This window comes from Cololabis saira, chromosome 1, assembly GCF_033807715.1.
Source record: "Cololabis saira isolate AMF1-May2022 chromosome 1, fColSai1.1, whole genome shotgun sequence".
Taxonomy (NCBI): domain Eukaryota; kingdom Metazoa; phylum Chordata; class Actinopteri; order Beloniformes; family Belonidae; genus Cololabis; species Cololabis saira.
The window spans coordinates 53,834,357-53,859,909 of NC_084587.1; the positions used below are offsets into that span (position 1 = coordinate 53,834,357).

At 41.2% G+C, this 25,553-nt stretch overlaps 1 protein-coding gene across 1 annotated transcript; it reads right to left on the bottom strand.

Annotated features, from left to right (window-relative positions):
- Window positions 1–8,417: 8,417 nt before the first annotated feature.
- On the bottom strand, window positions 8,418–22,832 carry slc22a7a (solute carrier family 22 member 7a). The gene is made up of 10 exons (XM_061721373.1): window positions 22,327–22,832; window positions 19,524–19,627; window positions 16,492–16,646; window positions 14,700–14,868; window positions 14,483–14,606; window positions 13,230–13,339; window positions 12,928–13,142; window positions 12,648–12,756; window positions 10,559–10,765; window positions 8,418–8,538 (listed from the first exon to the last, which is right to left on the bottom strand). Exons 1-10 carry the CDS (start codon window positions 22,690–22,692, stop codon window positions 8,418–8,420), a joined length of 1,680 nt encoding a protein of 559 aa, XP_061577357.1. The 5' UTR covers window positions 22,693–22,832.
- Between the last annotated feature and the right edge of the window lie 2,721 nt (window positions 22,833–25,553).

Genomic DNA, 25,553 nt, shown 5'->3' on the forward strand with positions numbered 1-25,553 from the left:
GTATCCGCGTTTCCTTCTCGGTTAACAAGCCCGAGTCCCCTCGTGTCCCGCCACGGAGCTGCCGCGTTATTGACGCAGCCCTACGGCGTAGCCTACGCCGTAGCCTACGCCGTAGGGTACGGCGTGCAGTGCGCATCGCCACATACCCTACGGCGTAGCCTCTGTGTCGGTGTAACGCAGTAAACGGTGGTCAAGACCAGAGACCATTTATTTAATAAATAGCTTGGAGAACAGATGCTGGATCATCCGTAGTTCTGTAGTAAACAAAAGGCGCACGTCAGAGCAGATTTGTTGTTGTTTTGGCGCATAATGTGACGTTCGAAAACGCAAAACTCCGGTTGTCTCTGTCTGCACGCATCTACATAAACGTTTTCAAAGAGTTTTCAAAAATCTTCACTTTCAATTCAATTCAATTCAATTTTATTTATATAGCGTCTAATACAACAGATGTTGTCTCTAGACGTTTCCAGAGATCCAGAACATGAACATAAACATAAACATAAACCCCCGAGCAATTATTATATAAACAATGGCAGGTAAAAACTCCCCTAGTGGGAGAAAAACCTTAAGCCAAACAGTGGCAAGAAAAACTCCCCTTTAGGAGGGAAGAAACCTTGAGCAGGACCAGGCTCATAAGGGGGGACCCTCCTGCCGAAGGCCAGACTGGGGGAGTCAGGGACGTCAGCAGCACACAGCAGGCAGGTGGAACTTTGCCCAGAGTTTTTTTAAACATTCGTTTATTTGCGTTTTCATGTGGATGACGATGAGAGAGAGCTGAGCCACATCCCCTTGACCTTAAATGGCAATTTATATATACTCATTTCTTTCAGTTTTGCAGGAGAGATCTGTGCACATTGTATCTAAATGTAAGTGTTCAGACGGCCAGCATGTCACAGTAATGATGTGATCCACTGGTCATGATGCAGCAGCAGGAGACAGTAACACATGTCTGAGTGTAAGAAGGTGCTGGTGTTAGTTGTGCAGAATGAGCTCTTGTATCGTCCTCATTAAAATAACCACGGACCTCCAGTTAAAATACATCTCCTTTAATTATCAGTCATTTCCAGATGTGCAGCCCCCCCCCCCCCCCCGTCACGGGCACTGACGACCCCCAAACCGTCACATATGCTGACTTCTGCACATTTTATGGATAATAGTTTGGAATGGTTGGTGTGATAAATATTTTACCCTCTTAAATATGCAGTTTATGCTTATTTTAAGTAGTTTATTTGCAAGGCAGAGGTTAATGTTATGTACCCACTTCTGATGAAGATGAGTCGTTAATCAGGGATGTAATCAGTTAGTGAAAGAGACTAAAAGCTGCAGAGATTCAGACCTACCGGAGTCATTTAATTCATCCCCTAGGGATTGATACAGATTTATAGTTACATCTCAGTTGCTTGTTTCAAAGGAAAAGACCACTTGGTCAAATACACACAACTCAGTCTGTTTTAAGATAAACATAATGATCTATAATTAGACATCAAACAAGGCCGTGCAGCAGAGCAATGGCTCTGATCTATGATATAATATGAAAATAATGTTTAATACATATTTATATGTGTTCATCGTTTACACTTACACACAACAAATAGTAGCATTTCCAACAACCTTTTACACATGTTGTGCTAGTGTTTCCCAATCAGAATCTTTATTCCATATCCAGATAAATGATTGTATTTATACGTGACAGTAACATGGATTTCCAAACGAAGCCTGTTCTCACAAAGATTCAGCAACGCGTTAGTGTCACAGTTCAGTCGTCCCCTGCTGCTGCTGGAGTTCATCACCGGGGAGGAGGAGGAGGAGGAGGAGGAGGAGGAGGAGGAGGAGGATGAGAGGAGGAGGAGGAGGAGGAGGAGGAGGAGGAGGAGGAAGACCAACGATTCTGCTTTGTGTGGTACAGTGAAACACTGCCCCCCCGACGGTGCAGGGACCGAGCTCATCACCTCGTATCTGCCAAACAAAGATGCGTCCAGTTCAAACACCCAGAGCTACCTGTTCACTCAGAACAAACGTGGTTTTAATCTCCCTAGTTTGACCGTTGTTTGTCTGTTACCTCATGTTAACAATCAATGTTCTGGTAAATGTAGAGCAACCTGATCCCACAAAAATCCGTGAAATGCCCACGACCTCTCACCACTATTTTCCGTGGTATATACACGGAAAATGGTATAATTCCATGTGAGCACCACGGATATTGTACCATGCAAAGTCAATGGGATCTTTTGTCGTGATATATACACGGATTATGACATTATTATTATGTATATATTATTCTTTATTATAGTGGCTAAGTTATAAGTTTTTGACGCGCAAGGTACTGTTTGTTACTGTCAGTTTGTAAAAGCATGTTTTTAACGCTGTTTTAGCAGTGTTTTATTGAGGTTTTAATGGGAACACCACGGATATAGTTCTATGCAAAGTCAATGGGATCCGTCACCCGATTTGACTGCTGTCATACCATTGAATGAAGGACAAAACGATAACAATCATCCCATAGATATGGGCCAGTAGGGCCTACTCTACCTACTAGTAGGCGCAGGAGGCTGTTATCGCCCCTTTCTATGGCTAACCCCATGTTATTAATGCCCAGTAGGCACAGAAGTTTTGTTATGAAGCTCACACCTCACCTCCCTTTTTTATGTATTTAGCTAGAATTTTAAAACCTGAACAATAGAATTCAACGTAAAATGCCGGATCTTGTCCATTAAAAACAATACTACATAGTGTAACGACCACAGATAAGATAAGGCCTTGCCCACCTGGGCAACACATCAGCATTTGGCCGACTGGTTAGTGCAGTTGACTGTCATGGTCTGAGGGGTCTGTATCGTATCGTATCGTATCGTATCGTATCGTATCGTATCGTATCGTAACTTTGAGATACATGGTAGGAACCCTTCCACACTAAAAAAACTACACATTTTTATGGCTTTGACTGCTTTACGGGATACGTCACTTCCCCCTCCTTCCCCATTCGTAGTCGAGACGAAAGCTGGGCGGGGCGTGGAGCGCAGAGCTCAGCAGAAGCTGGAATCATGGCCGTAGCAGAGAAAAAACGTAAGAAAATCTAAGTTTTGACGGAGGAGGCGAAAAAAGAAAGCGGAAGAGTAACAAGTTGTTTTGTGGGAACAAAAACAGGGGATTTGTCTTGGGTTCTAGTATTTTTCCTGAGAACTGTAAAATTGTGCAGGGCTGATCTGCAAAATATAACGAATGGGCATTCAGTTATTCACAGGTTAAAAAAGTGTTTTTTTTATTTTGACAGTAAGTATGTTGGACTAGCGTATGAGTTTGTAGTTTGGGGCGCATTATCTGGCTGAAACAGGACAGGGGGGCGGGGGTGACTAATAAAACCAAGTTGAACTTAGTGATTTTCAACATTGTCATATTATATTGTTTAGCCAAAAATAGATACATTACCTCTTGGCTATCCATCCTGCAAACGACCGCTGAAAACAGAAAAGTAGTTTTGAAAGTCCGTCCCGTCTTATTTCATTCATTATCAAAACAAATGCAGCGACGGGGACAGGAGTTTTCCAGCAACTTTTTTTTCAGCTTTCTTGAACATCTCTGGATGTCTGTCCCCCTGACTGAGATCAGCTCCAGCCTCATCCAGGCTTAACTAACATCATCTTGTGCATTCATTGCTCAGAACCTGCTTTTACACTCAGATTGTTGAGACCAGACTTCCATATTGTGAATAAAGCTAAGTCTATGGATGGTTACACATTATATTTGTATTTTAAGTAAAGGTTCATATTAGGTTGGTGACAAATTTCCAGAAAATGAATGTGAGGCCACGTGTTCTTCCAGCTCCTCAGGCTGACTGGTTAATCTCTGCAGGCAACTGTGACCAATGTTTCCTCACAATGGGCTGCAGAGATGATCCAGTCACTCTGGTGATCACTCTGCTTTAGTAACGTAACTACTCACTGTTGAGAGCAGCTCCACGGGCGCTCCCTGGTGGCAATTAGGAGTAACTGACTATTCCCACAGTTAAGAGTGAGGTCAAAGGAGAACGACTGACTGAGAAATAAGCGAGGTATTCCAGCCAGTACGAATTCTGTGACGCAGTTAAATCTCAGCTGGCAACTGTGAGCTTTGACCCCCTCACGGTGTTGGCTGAGGTTCATCTGAGCACAGTATCAGCATCAGTATCAGCATCAGTATCAGCATCAGTATCAGCATCAGTATCAGCATCAGTATCAGCATCAGTATCAGCATCAGTATCAGCATCGGTATCAGCATCAGCATCAGCATCAGTATCAGTATCAGCATCAGTATCAGCATCAGCATCAGCATCAGCATCAGCATCAGTATCAGCATCAGTATCAGCATCAGCATCAGCATCAGCATCAGCATCAGTATCAGCATCAGTATCAGCATCAGCATCAGCATCAGTATCAGCATCAGTATCAGCATCGGTATCAGCACGTCCTCTCAGACCAGCACATGTTCATGGTTGAGACATTTATGCATCAAAACTGCTCTTCTTTTCATCGAATACTGCTGAGTGCCGCATGAGTGGCAGCTCGTTACAGCAGCTCCTGCTCACCTTTGAGCTTTTTCTCCTTTTTTTTCTCCTTTAATTTTGTAATCTTGTTATTTTTTGTAAGTGTGTATATATTATTTATTACTCTGCACCATGGAGACCAGTTACTGTTTATAGTGTTTATAGTGTGTTATTATTATTACTGTGTTATTACTTTTTCTATTGTTGCCTGTATCAGATAATGTTGGATTTTTGGGTATCTAACGTTAACCGGTCAAATCATAAAGTTCGGTGTCCTCATCACTTTAATTTCACCAACAAATCCTGCCTTGAAGTCGGACCAAGCGTCAAGACTTTTGTAAGCCTTCAAGCTTTGCTTCATGTATTTCCCCGGCGTAGAAATTAAGTACATATAAATATCAGGAAACTGGATTCGTGGCCAAATATTAATGTCCATGGACCACTGGTTCTTGGTAACTGTACCAAACATTAATGTCCATGGACCACTGGTTCTTGGTAACTGTACCAAATATTAATGTCCATGGACCACTGGTTCTTGGGGTAACTGTACCAAATATTAATGTCCATGGACCACTGGTTCTTGGTAACTGTACCAAATATTAATGTCCATGGACCACTGGTTCTTGGTAACTGTACCAAATATTAATGTCCATGGACCACTGGTTCTTGGTAACTGTACCAAATATTAATGTCCATGGACCACTGGTTCTTGGTAACTGTACCAAATATGAATGTCCATGGACCACTGGTTCTTGGGGTAACTGTACCAAATATTAATGTCCATGGACCACTGGTTCTTGGTAACTGTACCAAATATTAATGTCCATGGACCACTGGTTCTTGGTAACTGTACCAAATATTAATGTCCATGGACCACTGGTTCTTGGTAACTGTACCAAATATTAATGTCCATGGACCACTGGTTCTTGGGGTAACTGTACGGGTCACTGTCAAGTCCAACTGACGCTAATTTAAGCCGATAATCAGCTGTTATCCCGTCTTCTCCACTAGTTGCAGCTGTTTTTGCTGATGTTTTGCCACTCAGTGAGAGTAAGGGGGCTGGTCCAGTGGGAAAGTGACGTCAATGCAGACCCTCTATAGAGCTGCTGTGTTGACTGTTCAAACGAGTGGTGACGGACCTAAACTACACGGGAACTTTGTTGTCTTCCACTGGACTCACAAAGCAGCATTGCAACGCATGATGCAGGGTGTGTCTGACGTGTCCGGCTGACGCCGGCCTGAGATGCTTTCCCTCTTCTTAGGCGACCTGCCAGCGGTTACTACAGCGGTGCATTCTGATCGTCAGCAGCGCAGGCAGGGGGATGAATTTCACGGTTGAAGACTGTGAGGATTTCCTCCATCGTCCTCAAATGACAAAATGACCAGCTTTTGCTTTTACTCTCCATCAAAACCCACATCGGTTTGGGCCTAGCTGGGTAACCGCAACTCTGTTGGCAAGCTGTCAAAGTTGAAAATCCCTCAACTTTTGATGCAATCAACACAAAACCCACAATTCATTCTGGCAACAGACAATGGCAACCTACTCAAAAGATGACACATGCAGCGCTGCTGCATAAATCCAGCATTATGCCAAAGGTTAAAGACATGAACTTGTGTTGTGCTATTCTGCCCCCGTGTGGTCAGACGTGGTATTGCTGCATAAAGAGGATTGAACTGTGAGCAGAGAATCTCCGCTGATGTTGATGGTACTGCATCAGGAACTGATGAGAATGATGCGAGGCCATCAGTTTCTGATGCACTGCCGTCAGCATTGAGACACCACTGCACAAACAAAACCAGGACATCTGAACCGTGATGTGTTTTAACTTAATCATATTCAACTGTATTTGTGTACCATCAAGCTGTAGCTGTGACTTTTGAGATTTGCTTTTAATGATGAACTGGTGGCCTGTGTTCTCCTCGCCGGCCTGGTGACGGCTAGGAAAGACCGATGAAGCAGGTGCAGAAAACGGATGGACTGTTCAGCCTTAAGGGCCAAAACTTTGTTAATATGACCACTAGGAATGGGAGATATTTTACTGTTCACTATGTACCGTCAAAAAAATTCCCCACGGTAAGAATTTGTCGTCTTCTGGTAAAAAGGATAAATTCCCGTTGATTACGTTTTTGTGTAAAGCTGATTTATGGTTCTGTGTTAAATCAATGCACAACGTACGTGAAGGAAGGAAGGAAGGAAGGAAGGAAGGAAGGAAGGAAGGAAGGAAGGAAGGAAGGAAGGAAGGAAGGAAGGAAGGAAGGAAGGAAGGAAGGAAGGAAGGAAGGAAGGAAGGAAGGAAGGAAGAAAGGAAGGAAGGAAGGAAGGAAGGAAGGAAGGAAGGAAGGAAGGAAGGAAGGAAGGAAGGAAGGAAGGAAGGAAGGAAGGAAGGAAGGAAGGAAGGAAGGAAGGAAGGAAGATATGAGCCTGAAAGAAAGAAAGAAAGAAAGAAAGAAAGAAAGAAAGAAAGAAAGAAAGAAAGAAAGAAAGAAAGAAAGAAAGAAAGAAAGAAAGAAAGAAAGAAAGAAAGAAAGAAAGAAAGAAAGAAAGAAAGAAAGAAAGAAAGATAAATTCCCGTTGATACGTGTTTGTGTAACAAACATAGAGGATCTGAGTCATTCCAGTTTTGCAGTACAGGTGGAACTCATTTAATGATCGTGATACATATTTTTGTCCATATCGCCCATCCCTAATGACCAGCAGGTTTTTTAATGTTTGAAATGGGTTAAATATTTGACAAATGGTTTAATTGTAAGACATCCTGCTAGGGATTGGAATTATAACATTTAATTATTTACATGTTTGATCCTACTAACAAGCTCTTTCCTGACTGTGTTTACGGGGAGTTATGGATGTTTTACTGGACGTCCCAGAGCTAATCAAGACATCATTTTTCAGTGAGAGGAACAATGTCAATGTGTACCTTTTCCTCCTGTGGTGTAGTAAGTGATTCTTTGAAAAATAAAAGTATAAATTGTGATGGAAAATGTAGCCTTAGCCACTTAATTAAACCACAAGTGCTGAGTTTAGCAAAATATAGCCTTGCCCGGACTAAAGGTACAGACTGGGAGTCTGCTCAAAAAGGATTAATACTGACCTTAAAGATGTTTTTGTCTACTCGAATCTTAAGAATGAATCATCCTTTATGCCTTAAAAAGGTTATGTTTCCTTTGTTTCGTTGTTATTCTGCATCGAGACGTCTCATGTATGTTCTGACCCTTTTACATTAAATCTACTAAAATCTGGATCATCTCTCAGGTCTTATTCTTGGTAACTTAAACACTCAGTTTCAGTCCAGTTATTCACCCGTTTGGAAAGAACATAAAGCGTTTAATGTGGGTTTTTAGGGATTTGGTTGTTTTTATTTAGTCGCCACAACCTGTAAAGAAAATGATTAAATCTGATATGAAATGAAATGTTGATCGATTTTACAGCAAAAAGACAAGAAAAAAAAACTATTTCGAAGAGAAATACTCTAACTTTTTAGTCTCACCCCCCCACATTTACCAATATCAGAATAATGGTTCAGAAGAAAATAAAGTGCTTATTTATGGCATAAAAGTATTTCAAGTGTCTAATACTGTTTTATTGTCAATATTATGTTTACACACTGAACATAATTCATATCACAACTGCAATTAATGCTGATCAAAAGACTTGCAACAAAAGCTTTAAGCTGAAGTCAGATTATATCTCAGCTGTATCTGCTACATCCCTGTTCTCTAAAAAGCTCAATAGTAACAAGTTAACAGTAAAAACAGTCATCTTTTAAAATTCAGACATCAACAGGACAACTTCAAAGTCCGTTATTGTCTGAATGAAAATCAAGCAGCACCGACACATTCACTGCTGTCTGCAGATGATCTATGAACTTCAGAAGAATCACATGAGTGAGTGAAGGCGTCAGGAGTTAGTCCTGCCCTCCTCCGCTGCTGCTCCGTCTCTCTTCTCCTGCGATGCTGCAGCATCTCTGCCGCTCCGTTGCTTCATCTCAATCTGTTCCTCTGCATCTCTCTGCAGGTGTCTAAACACAAATAACCAAAGGTGGAAAACTGTTATTTTTTTCTTGCAAATAAACTCACTTCATCAAAGTAACACATCCTTGAAACCAGGGCTGGGGATCGATTCAAATGTCAAGAATTGATTCGATTCCGATTCTTAAGATTCAGAATCGATTATCAAGATTTGATCCGATTCCATTCCAATATTGATTTGGGTTAGTGTTATAACAAACTTTTTATTGAACTGTTGAATGAATGATATGACTGTAGTTATGCAACATGTTAAAACTAGTATTATATTGAGATTCAACAGCAAGTATTGGCAGCTGATGATGCTGTAAGGACCAATCAGCTCCCAGAATGCTGATAGAACTGATCCAGGGCAGCGAACAGTGACGTATGAAATCGGTTTTAGTTTTTCCCACATTTCGTTTTGATTTTTTCCATTTTCTGTCTTTTTTGGTTTTTAATTTTTGAGAATTTGGTTCCTAGACAGTATATAAAGTAATGAAATATAGACAATCTATGCAATTATAACTGAAAACTTTAATGTTTTCATACCTTTAAATATATTTAAAGGCAAAAACATGGCACCAGTTATTCTCGTATCCAACAAAACATTCTTTTTCTGACATTTGCATAATATATATTTTTTTTTTGTGTACATAAGGAGACATGCCCTGTTCATTTTTATTCTACTTCATTCTTGTTCTATTTGAGATTTTCAACGTCTTGCTGCTCAGTTGTCCTGCAATTGCCCCTCGGGGATGAATAAAGTTTTCTGAATCTGAATCTGAATCTGAATGAATCTGAATCTGAATAAACAAAAAAATACCAAAAATTGTAATGTAATGATGAAAAAAAAATTCGATCTTTAGACATATGAATTGATGTTTAGGAATTAATATGAGAATCTATTTAGAATCGGAAAATTGATTTTTTTCAACACGGCCTACTTTAAACATCTCCGGGACTCGTGAGTCTGATTGGTTGAATGGTGTCGATCAACTAGTTTGTCACACTGTTGAACGGAAAGGTTTTGGGTTTTTTTTTCAAACTTTTTCAGTCCTGCAAAGTGATATTTATCAAAGAAAAAGGATGAAATTCTGCAGTGGGTGAGGGGGTTAACGTTTGAAGAAAAAGCTCACATTGTTTTATCCTAATTGGCGTGCACATTTAGAGAAAAAAATTAAGAATTCTGAATTAATAAACTTTCAACTTTGTGGGGAAAAAAATCTAAATGTGTGTGGTTAAATGTACAAATCTGTGAGAAAAAAATAAAATCAGAAATGTTATAAATTGTTGCAGTTCATGACATTTCATCGAAGTCCAGACCCTGAAGACAACATAGTGACTTAAGGCTAAAATAAGAGTATTTTCTTATTGCTAAGTCTCCAGGCCCTGAGCGTAGGCACAATGTGTCCAAAAGGGGTTAATGATACTAAGATTTTTGGCATTTATTTTATAACTTTAATCTCATATATTTTTAGTTTTTCTTCATATTTTCTTGAATTTTTGGAGATTTCTTTTTCTTCAAATTGTCCTGACATGGCCCAATAAAAATGCAACAGTTAAAAAACATTCTCTACTGCAAATAAACCTAAAGTTGTGATAACTTGATGTCATTATCACAGGTAAATCATAAAGCGGTAGCTTTGTTTTGGTTGGAGCTTAATCTTAATGCTGATTTAGACACGCCTCACAAACTTTGTACCTGCAAGATTTCAGATTTACCCAATTAAAGGTATGCTATAATCCACTAGCACAAAAACAAATAAACATTCATCTGTCTTTAAAATGAAGCATTCAGGTTTTTATGTTAGTGCTAAACTCTTTATTCCTCATTGATAAAGTACAGACATCGAGCTGCAAACAAACACCACAAACGCTGATTTCACTGCCCACTAACATGATCTGTTGTCCAATCAGTATTTAAGCTGTTAATTACCACAGTCCATGTTATTGGGGACCCGGATTAATATTCATCCTGGCTCTGGAGGAAGAACTAAAGAATAGCTGTGTTATCCTTCTCTGCATCTTTACCTTCCCTCCTCAACATCCAGGATGTTTTCGGGCAGACGGACGTTGAGCGTCTCTGGGAGCAGGAAGACCAGGCCGCCGCTGACGATCCCCGTCCCAGCAAAGATCAGAGGGGGCAGGAGCAGCCAAACATCCTCCAGCAGCATGATCATGGGGGCCAGGGAACTCCCAATCCGACAGATGCACGAGGTGTAGCCGATCCCACACTGCCTGTCCAACAACAACCAGGAGCCTCAGGTGGAAAACCATCATGAACCAGGAAATGCACGTACTTTTGATTTGATTTGATTTGATTTGACATCTTTATTGACAATGGAAAATGTATAAATACATAGGCCACACCATCATCAAAAGGATAAAAATACTTCAATACTTCAAACTTCAATACTTCAATACTTTCAGATCAAAAATTGAGGGTCATCTGTTCAGATTACCCAGAATGAGATCATGTTTAAAAGATAAATCTGTAAACATCCTTGAGTGAAAAGCAAAAGGGGACTTTATTTGATAATTAAAATGCCAGGTTTAACTTTTAAAGCGGTTCCTTGGGAAGATCGACAGCTGGATTAGAGAAGCGCACACCACCTCATAAAAGTGGCTGCTGTGAATACAGCTGTAACAATATGGTTTAGAAAGGATTTGTCTGGTGTATTTTGACATAAAACAAGTGAAAAACATTTAATCAAGGCAGAAATTGTGTCATCCTAATCTTATATGTTTATGTACATCTACAGTGGGGCAAAAAAGTATTTAGTCAGCCACCAATTGTGCAAGTTCTCCCACTTAAAAAGATGAGAGGCCTGTAATTTTCATCATAGGTAACTTCAACTATGAGAGACAGAATGGGGGGAAAGAATCCAGGAAATCACATTGTTGGATTTTTACTGAATTAATTGGTAAATTCCTCGGTAGAATAAGTATTTGGTCACCTACAAACAAGCAAGATTTCTGGCTTTCACAGACCTGTAACTTCTTCTTTAAGAGGCTCCTCTCTCCTCCACTCGTTACCTGTATTAATGGCACCTGTTTTAACTGGTTATCAGTATAAAACACACCTGTCCACAACCTCAAACAGTCACACTCCAAACTCCACTATGGCCAAGACCAAAGAGCTGTCAAAGGACGTGAGAAACTAAACTGTAGACCTGCACCAGGACCAGGACTAGGACTAGACCTGGACCAGGACTCAGACCTGCACCAGCTGGGAAGACTGAATCTGCAATAGGTAACAGCTTGGTGTGAAGAAATCAACTGTGGGAGCAATTATTAGAAAATGGAAGACATACAAGACACTGATAATATCCCTCCATCTGGGGCTCCAAGATCTCACCCCGTGTGGTAAAAATGATACAAGAACGGTGAGTAAAGATCCCAGAACCACACGGGGGCCTAGTGAATGACCTGCAGAGAGCTGGGACCAGAGTAACAAAGGAACCATCAGTAACACACTACGATCAGGGACTCAGATCCTGCAGGGACAGACGTTCCTGCTGAAGCCGGTACATGTCCAGGTCTGAAGTTTGCTAGAGAACATTTGGATGATGCAGAAGAGGATTGGGAGAATGTTATATGGTCAGATGAAACCAAAATAGAACTTTTTGGTAGAAACACAACTTGGTGTTTGGAGGAGAAAGAAAGCTGAGTTGCATCCAAAGAACACCAAACCTATTGTGAAGCATGGGGGTGGAAACATCATGGTTTGGGGATGTTTTTCTGCAGAGGGACCAGGACGACTGATCCGTGTAGGGAAAGAATGAATGGAGCCATGTATGGTGAGATTTTGAGTGAAAACCTCCTTCCATCAGCAGGACATTGAAGATGAAACGTGGCTGGGTCTTTCAGCATGACAATGATCCAAACACATCGCCCGGGCAACGAAGGAGTGGCTTCATAAGAAACATTTCCTGGATTCTTTCCTCCCATTCTGTCTCTCATAGTTGAGATATACCTGTGATGAAAATTACAGGCCTCTCTTATCTTTTTAAGTGGACGAACTTTCACAACTGGTGTCTGACTAAATGCTTTTTTGCCCCACTGTATATGTATATAAACATATGAGCAAAGGTTAACTGAGGTGCTGTGTGGAGTTCACCTGAGGACAGTCGGGTACAGTTCAGCGGAGTAGAGGAACGCCGTGGTAAAGGCTGCCTCAGAGAAACCCTTCGCTACCACAGCGATGCACGTACGAAGTACTGAGTACTCTGCAAGAGAAATGGATCAATGATGAGTCCAGAGGCTGAACGATCCCTGCACACAACACAAGAGTCACATCTGATTGGGAAAAAAGCTAGCATACATTTCAAGCTTCCAACATCAAAATGTATGATTTGTTTATTTGTATATTGATGCATAAAAACAGAAACAAAAGTGACCTAAAGGTATGGCTGTGTTTATTCCAATCAGTGCTCCGGTTGTGATCAGAAACCCCGCTTGGCCGTTGCGCCGGCCGATCCAGTCCAGGACAAAGAAGGTGAGGATTTTGGCGGGAACTTCAATGGCGCCATAGATGAAGTGAGTCAGGTAGATGTTGACGCCAAAACCTGAGATCTTGAAGCTGATTCCGTAGTACAGGAAGGCCACGGCGAACCTGGAAGAGCAACGGCATCAGGATGAAACCCCACTGGAGCCCGTAGTGCTCCACAGCCGACAGTGCATTCTCCAGAGTGTTTGGTACCAGAACAACCCGGAGCAGAGGGTAATCTTCCTCAGCTGAGGGGTTTTGATGAGATCCAGATATGTGTGATTCTTGTCAGTCACCTCAGACGCTGCTATCTTCTCCAGAACCTGAAACAACCACACAGCCAACTCTGAGACGACGGCACATCTGAAGCAGAGACAGACTGACTGACATCATACTGACTGACCACCTAACTTCTGCATTTGTAGTGGTTTATATCTTCTGATACAGTATACATATATATATATATATATATATATATATATATATATATATATATATATATATATATATATATATATATATATTTGAAATGCAATACGGTTCATTGAAAACACTGCTGTGTCCATTTCACAGCCTAATTTGTCACTTCTTAGATTCTTTGATTTGCTGACTAGAGCCCTACAACTGCTTCGCGTGATTGGGCAGTGTATTTGATCACCAGCTGATTTAGACCTTGGCCAGCGCTAGTGCTGCTGTTTCTTTGCAAGGACAACAGGCCAGAGAGGCCAGTCATTTCAAAGAGCATTAAATGAGCATCAAACAGAAAAGACTGCAGTGGATACTGGAACAGTTTCAATCCATGTACAACTCAGAATCAGGAAAAAGTTGGGACAAAATCAAAAATTAAAAGTTTAATTAAACTCAAATCAATTTTATTTATATAGCGTCTAATACAACAAAAGTTGTATCTAGACGCTTTCCAGAGACCCAGAACATAAACCCCCGAGCAATTATTACATAAACAATGGCAGGTAAAAACTCCCCTAGTGGGAGAAAAATCTTAAGCCAAACAGTGGCAAGAAAAACTCCCCTTTAGGAGGAAGAAACCTTGAGCAGGACCAGGCTCATAAGGGAGGACCCTCCTGCCGAGGGCCAGACTGGGGGAGTCGGGGACGTCAGCAGCACAGCAGGCAGGTGGAAGCAGCAACGGGATGACCAGGGGTGGGGACCGCAGGCCAGCACGCAGCTGCCGAAGCTCCGTTCCAATCAGCAAGTCCCAGGTTAGGTGCAGGGTCGGGGAAAGGTTGAGAAGGGGCAGGGCCAGGGAGAGGAGTCCTGAGGGACAAACCTTCTCCCCCGCCTGAAAGGGGCCGTTACCCTGCCCCTCTCACTCCCACGCTGCAGGATCCGGTGTTGTGCATTCAGAGATGCTCTTTTTAATTGCTGTGGAGCTCACTCAGGCCTTTAACAGTTCTAATTAACATTAATGTACTCATCCTAAACCAGAGATAGTCTGTTCTCTGTACCTCAGTCTCCAGTTTGGACGTGCATTCATTCCTCCCGTTCGTTCTAGCGCACTGGATCAAATACTTCTTGGCCTCCTCTGTCTTGCCATTTGCTAGAAGCCAGCGTGCTGACTCAGGTAGCCACCTACAGACAGACGAAACCGCCTCTTAAAAACACAGTTACATTTTGTTAATAATTAGCGTGGAGAAGAGTAACTCCACCGAACAACGATCTTACCACCAGGAAACGATAGCCAGAACGCAGGGGGCCGTCACTGCCAGAGTCAGGTGTCTCCAGTCTGGGAGGGAATAGGCCATGAGAGCCAGCAGCATGTTCCCCACACTCCACGACAAGCTCATGATGGTCCCGCTGAAGGTCCGGTGCTTCACATCCGTCCACTCGATACCTGGGACAGAGCTCAGTGTCAGCAGGGTATGGAGCTAGAACAGTCTCATCATTCACAAATGCACAGACCGATTCACAAATAGACAGAACAATCCACACCTGCGTAGGACAAGATATACAAATGTATTTTTGATGCACACACAAATATAAACTGATTTACAAACGTTTTTTTGTCTGTGAGCTGCGCTGGATTTGCGTGTGACTTTTGAGACTCCCCTGACGTGACTCGATCAACAAATACGTTTCTTTTTTATACGGAAGGCTCTGCAACCAATCAGATGTCTTCCTTTGTTCCAGCCAATTATAAGAGTGCACCCCACGTGGGGGACGATTTACTCGTAAACCAATCAGATTAAAGGGGTGGATACACCTGCTGTTGAGCCTGCGTTCGCATCGTTCGCTTAGAAAAGTGATTCAATATTTCGAGTTACAAACAAAGTTAGTTAGAAACAAAGTTGTTTGTTAGTTTGTCTCTGCGCTGCTGAAAAGTCAGCTGGAGCCGTGAGCAGCTATAAAGTGACAGAGATCCTGGTAGATCTGGTCGTTCCGTTATCGCCGTCTAGATCCCTTTTTAAGAGAGGTGTCTTCAGTATTCAGATTCATTACTCAGGTAGAAGTATAGATACTAGAGTTTAAAAATACTCCTGTAGAAGTTGAAGTATCAACTCAAGTTTTTTACTCAAGTAAAAGTATAAAAGTACTGGTTTCAAAACTACTTAAAGTATAAAAGTAAAAGTAATGTAAGGGGGAAAAAGCCTTTAAGGACAAAAGCCATTGAAAATGAATGTATCTTAGTATAATGTAAATATATTAAAGAACCATATATGTGTACTATTGAGCATTAACATGTGTTTCAGAGAGCAGCAGATATGATGACTAGTTGCCTATAAGTATTGTAATGGTGCAAAAAGTCAAACTTCAGAGGCGTGTTATCATTTATCCTAACCTTTATTGGAATGTACATCCAAGTTTAGTTGCAGGAATCTGAGGGAACGGATGTAAGAACAAAACTGGACAAGAACATCTGAAACAACCACAACCAAATTCACTCTATCCGGATGGAGCAATTTAACTGGATAGTTTTTATTAAAGGCCGAAATGAAATAGAGTAACGAGGCTGTTTTTAAAATGTAAGGAGTAAAAAGTACAGATAATTGCGTTAAAATGTAAGGAGTAAAAGTAAAAAGTCGTCTGAAAAATAATTACTCCAGTGAAGTATAGATAACCAAAAGTTCTACTTAAGTAAGGTAACGGAGTATTTGTACTTCGTTACTTGACACTTCTGGTGTTGAATAAAATGAACAAGAATCCGTCAGAGTCTCTTTCTCTGATTTCCTCCTCCTGACTCAGACGTCTGACTCCAACCCCCCGACCAATCAGTGGCCTGTAGTGTGATGATGTCAGATACAGCCGACTCAGCTGCTTAGAACCTCGGCAGAATAGTTACAGAAAAAGTATCTACTCAGCACGTTAGACCCCTAGTGGAGAAGAACCAAACTGCGGCTGAGTAGGTACTAGTGGAAAAATGTCAACAGTCCAGCCCCGAAGAATGGACCTGGAACCCCCGCGTGTGGAAACATGCCTTATATCTGTTCTCCTTCATGAGTATCCATGGAGTTGTTACCTAGGACGGCACCGATGATGGACAGCCCACTGAGAGCGGCGCCGCAGAGCGCTCTGGAGACGGCAAACATGACGTAGGAGGTGGAGAAGGCTGACGTGGTTCCCATCGTGGTGGTGGATATTAGAGCCACCAGGAGCATAGACTTACGGCCAAACCTACAACACACACACGCTCAAAAACACAACAAAACACACAATCACAATACCATCACTCACTAGAAGTAATAGGGCACAATTATTTTTTTCAATGATTAAAGCAGCACAATGTAACTTTCAGCTTTTGTTGAGTTTGGCAGCTCCTTTGGACAAAAGTGGTAGTGCTTTACCAGAAATAACACTACATTTCCCATGAGCACCAGCGCGGACTGCCGGAAAACTCCTGTCCCCGTCGCTGCATTTGTTTTGATGAGAGAAGACGGGACAGACTTTCAAAACTACTTTTCTGTTTTCAGCGGCCGTTTGCAGGATGGATAGAGAAGAGGTAATGTATCTATTTTTGGCTAAACAATATAATATGACGATGTTGAAAATCACTAAGTTCAACTTGGTTTTATTAAGTTGTTTCAGCGAGATAATGCGCCCCAAATTACTACTGCACCTTGTTCCTGCCATGTTTTTTAGAGGGACTTCATCATAAATTAGTAGTCCAACATACTTACTGACAAAATAAAAAAATACTTTATAACCTGTGAATAACTGAATGCCCATTCCCAGAGCCGTCTGGGAGATTTGCGAGGCCTTGTGCAAAATGGCTGGGGGGGGCCCTTTTTGGGTTTTTCGGGTCGGATCAGGTGTTTATATGCGCAATTTTAACTCTCCAATTATCAAAATACTGGATACCTTCCCCTGCCTCATCATCATCCTTTGCCTCGACGCGGGGCCCCGCGGCTGCTTGAGACCCGGTCGGATCTGTGATTTTTGTAACAAATTTATCAAACGAGACTTTCAGAGAGGCATTAAACTCTTCCATTTTCTTTCGTTTTTTTCTTTTTTTATCCCCTGATGGAAATTTCCTGAATCCGTCTCGTTCTCTCGACATTGTGTGACAGTTTGTTCCAACTCCACCCGTCTGGATCAGAGCAGCTTGTGTCTGCGCTTGGTCTGATCAGTTGTATTGAACAACAGACACGCGCATCATTGCACATATATTTATTGATATGCACAGACTAGTACACATTTAGGTCTGTAATGGAACGTGACTGTTGATATTTATAAGGGAAAAAAGGAAAAAAAAGGAAAAAAAAAAAACGGCCCATAGCGCGAGGCCCCGTGCGGTTGCACGGTTCGCACACCCCTTGCGGCGGCCCTGCCCATTCCTTATATTTTGCAGATCAGCCCTGCACAATTTTACAGTTCTCAGGAAAAATATTAGAAAACATGTGAATGTGAATGTATGTGAAAACATTCTAATTTAGATTCTTATTGAACATAGAACTCTACATTTACATTTGTATCATAATAATTCTGTCTCTCTTGTCGGACATCCCTCCTCGTCTTTCAGCTCACGCCAGCAAGTGAACGCCGGCCCAATGTTTATTCTTGTCCGGGCATTTAGCTTGTTACTCTCCCGCGTTCTTTTTTCGCCTCCTCCGATAAAACTTTTATTTTCTTGGGTTTTTCCGCTGCTTCGGCCATGACACCAGCTTCTGCTGAGCTCTGCGCTCCACGTCCCGCCCAGCTTTGGCCTCGTCTACGAATCGGGAAGGAGGGGGAAGTGACGTATGCCGTAAAGCAGTCAAAGCCGTAAAAATGTGTAGTTTTTTAGTGTGGCAGGGTTCCTACCAAGTTACATAGTGCCAGTGAAGGAGATACAGACCCCTCAGACCATGACAGAGGTTCATTAAACCTGTTGGAAGTTGATGTTCCATCACAATGATGATGATGAAATATTAGATTAAGATGGAAAAGTTACATAGGGCTGCTTTAAATTTAGAAGGAATTTTTGTCTTTGAAAAAACTCAAACGTCATCATTGCTGTTTCTAATATATATATATATATATATATATATATATATATATATATATATATATATATATATATATATATATATATATATATATATGTATGTATATGTATATAGAATTTAACTTTTCAGATCATTGCGTTCTGGTTTCATTTACAACCAAACTTTAACAGAACTCATGTTGCATTCTTTGTACACCTTTTGCTAAACAGATCTTTGCATTCAACTTAAACGTCCTTAAATCTTGTGCATCTACACAGTAAATATTCATCTAGATTATAACTGCAGTTTATTGATTTTAACTTTAATGCACTGTATCAGTTGTAATTTGTTAGTGAGTCGCAAAACCATTAACCAAAATCATTGCTTTATAATGATCAATTTCAAAGAAACATTTTGGACTCAGTAATGCCTCCAAGTGAGCGGTTTCATTATCACCGTGTTGTGGTTTGTGTTTCCATTAGGAGCTTCTGTTCAGAGTCAGCTGCTGTTTTGGTGATGAAAACTAACCCATGAGTGGGTTTTTGTGCATGTATGTGTGTCCAAAAACTGTGTGAATCTAAAAGTGTTTACCTAATAGCTCCACATCAGTAATCAGCAGCTCCACATGATCACGATCTCACAGTCACAAGTCCCTTCAGCTCTAGAGGAATCACTGAATCTTTTGTTTCTTGCAATGTGTTCAGAGTTTGGAGTTATTTTGTTTCCCAGTAGTTCACTCTGACATGGTAGAGGTTTCCACACACACACACACACACACACACACACACACACACACACACACACACACACACACACACACACACACACACACGCACACACAGAATGCTTCAGGGCTGTAGGAGGCCGCAGTATAAACTAACGGAACCTCCTTGCTACGAGGCGACAGTGCTAACCACCATAATGGTGCCAACTGAACACATACCAATCATGTATATCAATAAATGAGCCAGAACGAGTATAAGTCCACCTTTTTCTATACCTTATCCATGAAATAATAAAAAAAAAATCCTAACAGAAGTATTTCAGTGTGCAGCCAAGTATTTTGAATGATTCATAATGAACTCACTTGTCAGAAAGTTGTCCAAACACAATGGCCCCAAACGTGACCCCAAGGAAGAAATAGGTCGCAAGGGCTTGATTCAGCTTTTTGTCATTACACACCAGATCCCACTGCAATCAGACAGAGTAAAAAGTCCATAAAACACTGTCAAAAATAGCAAATCTACAAGTTCATATCGCTGCACTCAGGGCAGAGTGCTGCGCTATAAGTTTGTAGATCTGCTATTTTCCAGCTGGTGGTGCGTGTAAATGGCAGCAGATTACTTGCAGAGTGAATTAAGCACTTCTGTCATTTTATTTTTTTAGTTTTATTTTTATGCTTTTATTTTGAAGAGCACCGTTCTTCCTCTGTTACTTCCGTTATTGACGAAGCTTAACTTCCTGTTCCCGTCCGAGCGCTAACGCTGCTCCAGAGTTGGTAAAATATGCAAGTAAATGATTAACTTGTCATATTTTGTGTTGAAACTTTTAAAAAGTTATTTTATTGTGGATTGCCCCGTGTTTTTGTTGTTTACATGTCTCAAATCTTGGAAAAAAAAAATTTAAATTAAAGGGATTGTGACATGAAAAACACATTTTTCTTGATTTTTTGTGTTTTGTTGGGTGTCTTGACATCAATTACACCCAAAAAAAACTTTTAACATTCAGTGTATTGTGTGCTTTCTGGGATTTTCCGCACAATTATGCAAAAACGGCGCATCTGGTTGGGTGGCGGACCTATACGGATAGGTCCGCTAAATCACCGCCCCCTCCACCCAGCTCCCTGCCTCCTCTCGTCTCCAGCGCACCATAAAGGCTGATTTATGGTTCCGCGTTACACCGACGCAGAGCCTACGGCGTAGGGTTACGCGGCGACGCGCACCGTATGCTGAACCCTACGGCGTAGGCTCTGCGTCGATTTAACGCGGAACCATAAATCAGGCTTAACACGGAGCTGTTTAGAGCCCCCCTCTGTTCTCAACTGCTAAAAAGACGCGGCCACTGACTGGACTTAAGATAAGGGGACACTGCTGCTTGCATGCCTTTATTTTTGTGATTGTTTGCGGTGGACTGCTTCGCCGTGCTGCTTTTCCGTGCATGCTTCGACTGTCGCTCCCGGCTTAACTCTCCGACGCCGCTGTTAGCGTATTGCTTGCGGGGAGCTACGGTGCTGCCTTCCAGTCCTCTGGTCACGGACATCCCCGGGCTGTAGTCGCCCTGTCTGGGCTGTGTGTGTGGGTGTTTGTGGTTCGGTGTGCGCGCGTGTGTGTGGAGATGGCAGAAGTGTGTAGCAGTTGGGTTGGAGGAGGTTGGGAGGAGGAGCGGGGCAATGATTGACAGGAAAGGGGGAAAAGGACGTGTTTTTCACTGCGCAAAAAAACACCGTCATAAAAAGCCAGGCATGGAGTTCTAGAGTGAAGTTTTTCTTGTTACACCTTTTTAGACACATTTGAGGGATATTGGCCAAGACTTTTAATAGTGTTAAAAGCATGTTAAAAATTATGTCACAATATCTTTAAGGGTGATGGCCAAATGCAGATAATACTGGGGTCCTTGACATGCCAGTTTGAGATCTAAATATGCTGTTATATCGTTTTTGAATGCACTGTATTTTTTATTTGTTGCATTGATTGACTGAATGTGCCTATATTTTCAACACTGTGCCTAGTTTTATGTTTTACATTATGCAATACGTTTTACACTGTACAATATGTTTCTATACAGAACTTTGTATTTTTTTCTTTATCCTTTTGAAGAAAAAAAAGTCTTTGACAGATCACCTGTTTTGCCGTATTTGTTACAAGGTGGTGGTGTGTGAGGGTGTTTGTGAGGGGGTGTCGTCCAACTTTTTAATTGCGGGGTAAAGGGGAGGTAATTGTCAGACGTTTTGCCAATTGTTCAAATCTTTATAATTATAATCTACAATTACCAGGTAATATTATGGAAACAACACACGCTTTCTTTTACAGTCCAGTTTTTTTTTAATTACTGAGTAAAAGCCAGGTAAACATTTCTGTAATTATTGGGTAAATACTTAGGAAATGGAATTACTGGGCAAATAACTACAAGGTTGCTGCCAATTGCCAGGTAAAACATGGTAACTATCAGGTTAATTACAAGGTCAATAGAGTCATTTACACCCTCGGGGGTACATGCACCAATCCATTGATAATACATAATCAATAATGAATGGGTAAATACCCGGTAGTTATCCATGAAAAGTATAGTAAATACAAGGTAACTACATGGTCATTGAAGTGTAATTAGCTGGTAACTACCTCAAATATAGGTTATCATTTCCTGGTAGTTTGCAGAAAAATACTTAGTAATTACCTGGTACTTACTTAGAAATAATTCATGTAATTTCAGAGTAATTACATGGTAAATTGACTGGTAGTTACCAATATTAACCTAGTAAATACCTGTAATTAGTAGTTCCCATCTAATGTCTTTGTAATTACCTAGTAATGTTTAGTTTAAACAACCAGGTATTTACCATGTAATTACATGGTAAATACACATAATTACATGGTACAAGAAAATACGTGATAATTACCTAGTACTTACTGGGTAAATTACCCGGTAATTACCATGTAATTACCTTGTAAATACAAGGTACTACTAGGTAATTACAGTGTAATTACCATGGTATTACCTGGTTATTACTGTACTGTAAAAGAAAGGGTTACCGTTGCTTCTTGGTTGTAATGGTGGGACTGGGACAAAACCAGTTGAAAAACCTCTGGTTTAGCGTACTGCAAATGCCCAGTAGCATGTTATACGTGCAAAGGTCAAGTGCTGCAAGAAAAAAAACATTATTTTTGTTTTACCTCTGAGGAAGTTGTGGAAGTAAACTCTGACTGGTCGTAGATCCAGCCGTCGGGACACGGTACAGTCCTGTTTGCTCGGCTGAGGTTGCTGCTCAGCAGGGAATCATAGACCCTGCAGGAGCTGAAGGAGCCGTCGTCCTGCAGGGGGATCCTGAGGGCCAGTGCCCCGGGGTCGGAGTCCCACACACTTCCATTCCTTTCTCCCGGGCTCCCGAGGGAGCAGCGGTGAGCAGGGGTGGCGGAGATGAAGTTGTGCAGAAGGAAGTGGAGACACAGGATGGCCCGGGGCAGGCACAGGAGGAGCAGCAGCACAAACTGAAACTTACTAAAGCCACCGATGTCATCCAGGATCTCCTCAAACCTCATGGTGTCCAGATGGAGCAGCGTAGGACCAGGGTCTGCGGAGGTGCAGGGGCTCACTGGGGACTCGGACTACTGCTCGCTGCATCTCTCCGCCTGTCGGCTGCTTCCAACAATCCCCTCTTTATGTGGTGGGAGAACACAGTCTGAGGGAGGTCTGGAACAGGGGGTGTTTATCCTTGTGTGCTGCATGTCTTCCTTTCTGGATCCAACCACATCTGAGGAATGGTTAGGGCTCCACATGTAGGATGTGATGAAGTCTGCCCAAGTTACCAATCCACTAACCACCAACACAGACTCTGTCCTTTCATCGGCAGCAAACTATCCAACGAGAATATCTGAGAAATTGAGTGGAAAGAAACTGTTTCTTTACCACTCTGCTTTTCCTTTTGGGCAAACATCCATCCATCCATCCATCCTCTATACCCGCTGTATCCATTGCAGGCTCCCAGGGGTCTGCTGGAGCTTATCCCAGCTGATCAACGGTAAGAGGCTGCGGTTACACCCAGGGTGTAACACCCTGGACAGGTATCCAGTCCATCACAGAGGCAAACATCTTTGACAATATTAACTACAAAGGTCTTGGTTGCTGCCAAAATGTACCATTCACATAAATGATATACTTGAACTTTGGATTCTAACTGTATGATACTTGAAAGTAGAGAATGAACTGTATTACGTCTCTTCTGAAACTGTTTCCATACAATAATCATTCATTCCTCAGAACTGAGCTCTGTGAAACTATAGAAACGTACCACACGAACCACTCATGAGTACACAACACAGTACACAGTACACAGTACACAGTACACAGTACACAGTACACAGTACACAGTACACAGTACACAGTACACAGTACACAGTACACAGTACACAACACACAACACTGTACACAACCAGAGGTGTCAAGTAACAAAGTACAAATACTTAGTTACCTTACTTAAGTAGAAATGTTGGTTATCTATACTTCACTGGAGTAATTATTTTTCAGACGACTTTTTACTTTTACTCCTTACATTTTCCCACAATTATCTGAACTTTTTACTCCTTACATTTTAAAAACAGCCTTGTTACTTTATTTCATTTGGGCCTTTAAATAAAAACTATCCAGTTAAATTGCTCCATCCGGATAGAGTGAATTTGGTTGTGGTTGTTTCAGATGTTCTTGTCCAGTTTTGTTCTTACATCCGTTCCCTCAGATTCCTGCAACTAAACTTGGATGTACATTCCAATAAAGGTTAGGATAAATGATAACATGCCTCTGAAGTTTGACTTTTTGCACCATTACAATACTTATAGGCAACTAGTCATCATATCTCCTGCTCTCTGAAACACATGTTAATGCTCAATAGTAAACATATATGGTTCTTTAATATATTTGCATTATACTAAGATGCATTAATTTTCAATGGCTTTTGTCCTTAATGGCTTTTTTTCCCCCTTACATTACTTTTACTTTTATACTTTAAGTAGTTTTGAAACCAGTACTTTTATACTTTTACTTGAGTAAAAAACTTGAGTTGATACTTCAACTTCTACAGGAGTATTTTTAAACTCTAGTATCTATACTTCTACCTGAGAAATGAATGTGAATACTGAAGACACCTCTGCAACACTGTACACAGTACACACACAACACACAGTACACAGTACAACTTAAACTATAGTTAAAGCAGGACTTTGTCTCCATCTGGTGGTTTCTAAGTGAAAGTACACACAATACGCACATTCACCATCCCTGCTTTCTGACGACTGCATCTTCCCTCTTGGGGGGAAATTCTTTATCAAATTATATCAAATTTTGTTTTAAAACTGTGCAATGACAAAGAAAAAAATATTTAAATTCAATTCCACCGTCCGATCTACGAGGTCTTTAACACACCTATGTTGCTGGGGAGTTGATGCTTCACTGTTTATTGATAAAGATTACTGCGTAAGTTGCACATCGTGCGGCTCAACTGGAGGAGAGACGTATTTTCTCGTAAGGTAACAGTTAATTATATAACAGAGATGTCCATAAACAATCAGCCCAAGGGTGAGATGTTTCTATAGATGTGGGGGGAAATATTAAATTGTAAGCTATTTCAAACAAATGTATGTTAATGGAGTCTAAATCAGTACAGGAGTTTGCATCATCGCAGATTCGAGGGTGTGACTTTATTCTTACAGAATAAACCACAGGAGGAGGATGGAGCTCACACCAAGATCGTTCTCAGGAGAGATGTCTCACTCTGTGATGGAAACACGAAAATAGCAGACTTTTTCTATTAGATCTTTACGTGCACTGTAGAAAGTAAGACTGTTTTCTCTGACAGTCACAGAGACACTAAACTGCTTTGTTACAATCGAAAAAAAATGTACATGGCTATGCTAACATGGTGTTATCTTGTAATCTCATATCAGATTTTCTTGGCATGACCAACAATGGTAAAAACATTCATTTCATTTAATCAGATTATTTTGTTGATATAAGTATGTATAAATGTGACAGACAAAAGCAGCGTAGAAACAAGCAGAACAGCAGTTACATTAGATAATAGTGGTATCTAATACATTAGTTAATGCAATAAAGCAAGGAAATGGATTGGGTACATCTAGTTTCAGGGTGATGTTCGTTTAGAAAGCACTTGTGCAAAAAGAGAGTTAGTTACCAGTCCCAGTCCAGATTTGTTGCTAAAAGGTTCCTCTTTACTCAAACAAGAACTGGAATGTGACACTTTCACTTCATTCTGGTGTCTGTTCATTCTTTCACAACCGTCAGTAGCCAAGGCCACATTTATAACAACTAAAGGGATGAATGGAGGGATTTAACTCCAGCAAATATGACCTTTTTATGAGAATTGCTCTATTTACAAAGCATTAAAAGT

Bases quoted from the DNA above. Each gene is read 5' to 3' on its own strand.
- slc22a7a (XM_061721373.1), bottom strand. From the start codon at position 22,692: ATGAGGTTTGAGGAGATCCTGGATGACATCGGTGGCTTTAGTAAGTTT. The intron at 14,607-14,699 runs GTAAGATCGTTG...GTCTGTCTGTAG, and splicing joins CTGGCTATCGTTTCCTGGTG to GTGGCTACCTGAGTCAGCAC. The intron at 12,757-12,927 runs GTCACTTTTGTT...TTTCTCTTGCAG, and splicing joins AAACACAGCCATACCTTTAG to AGTACTCAGTACTTCGTACG.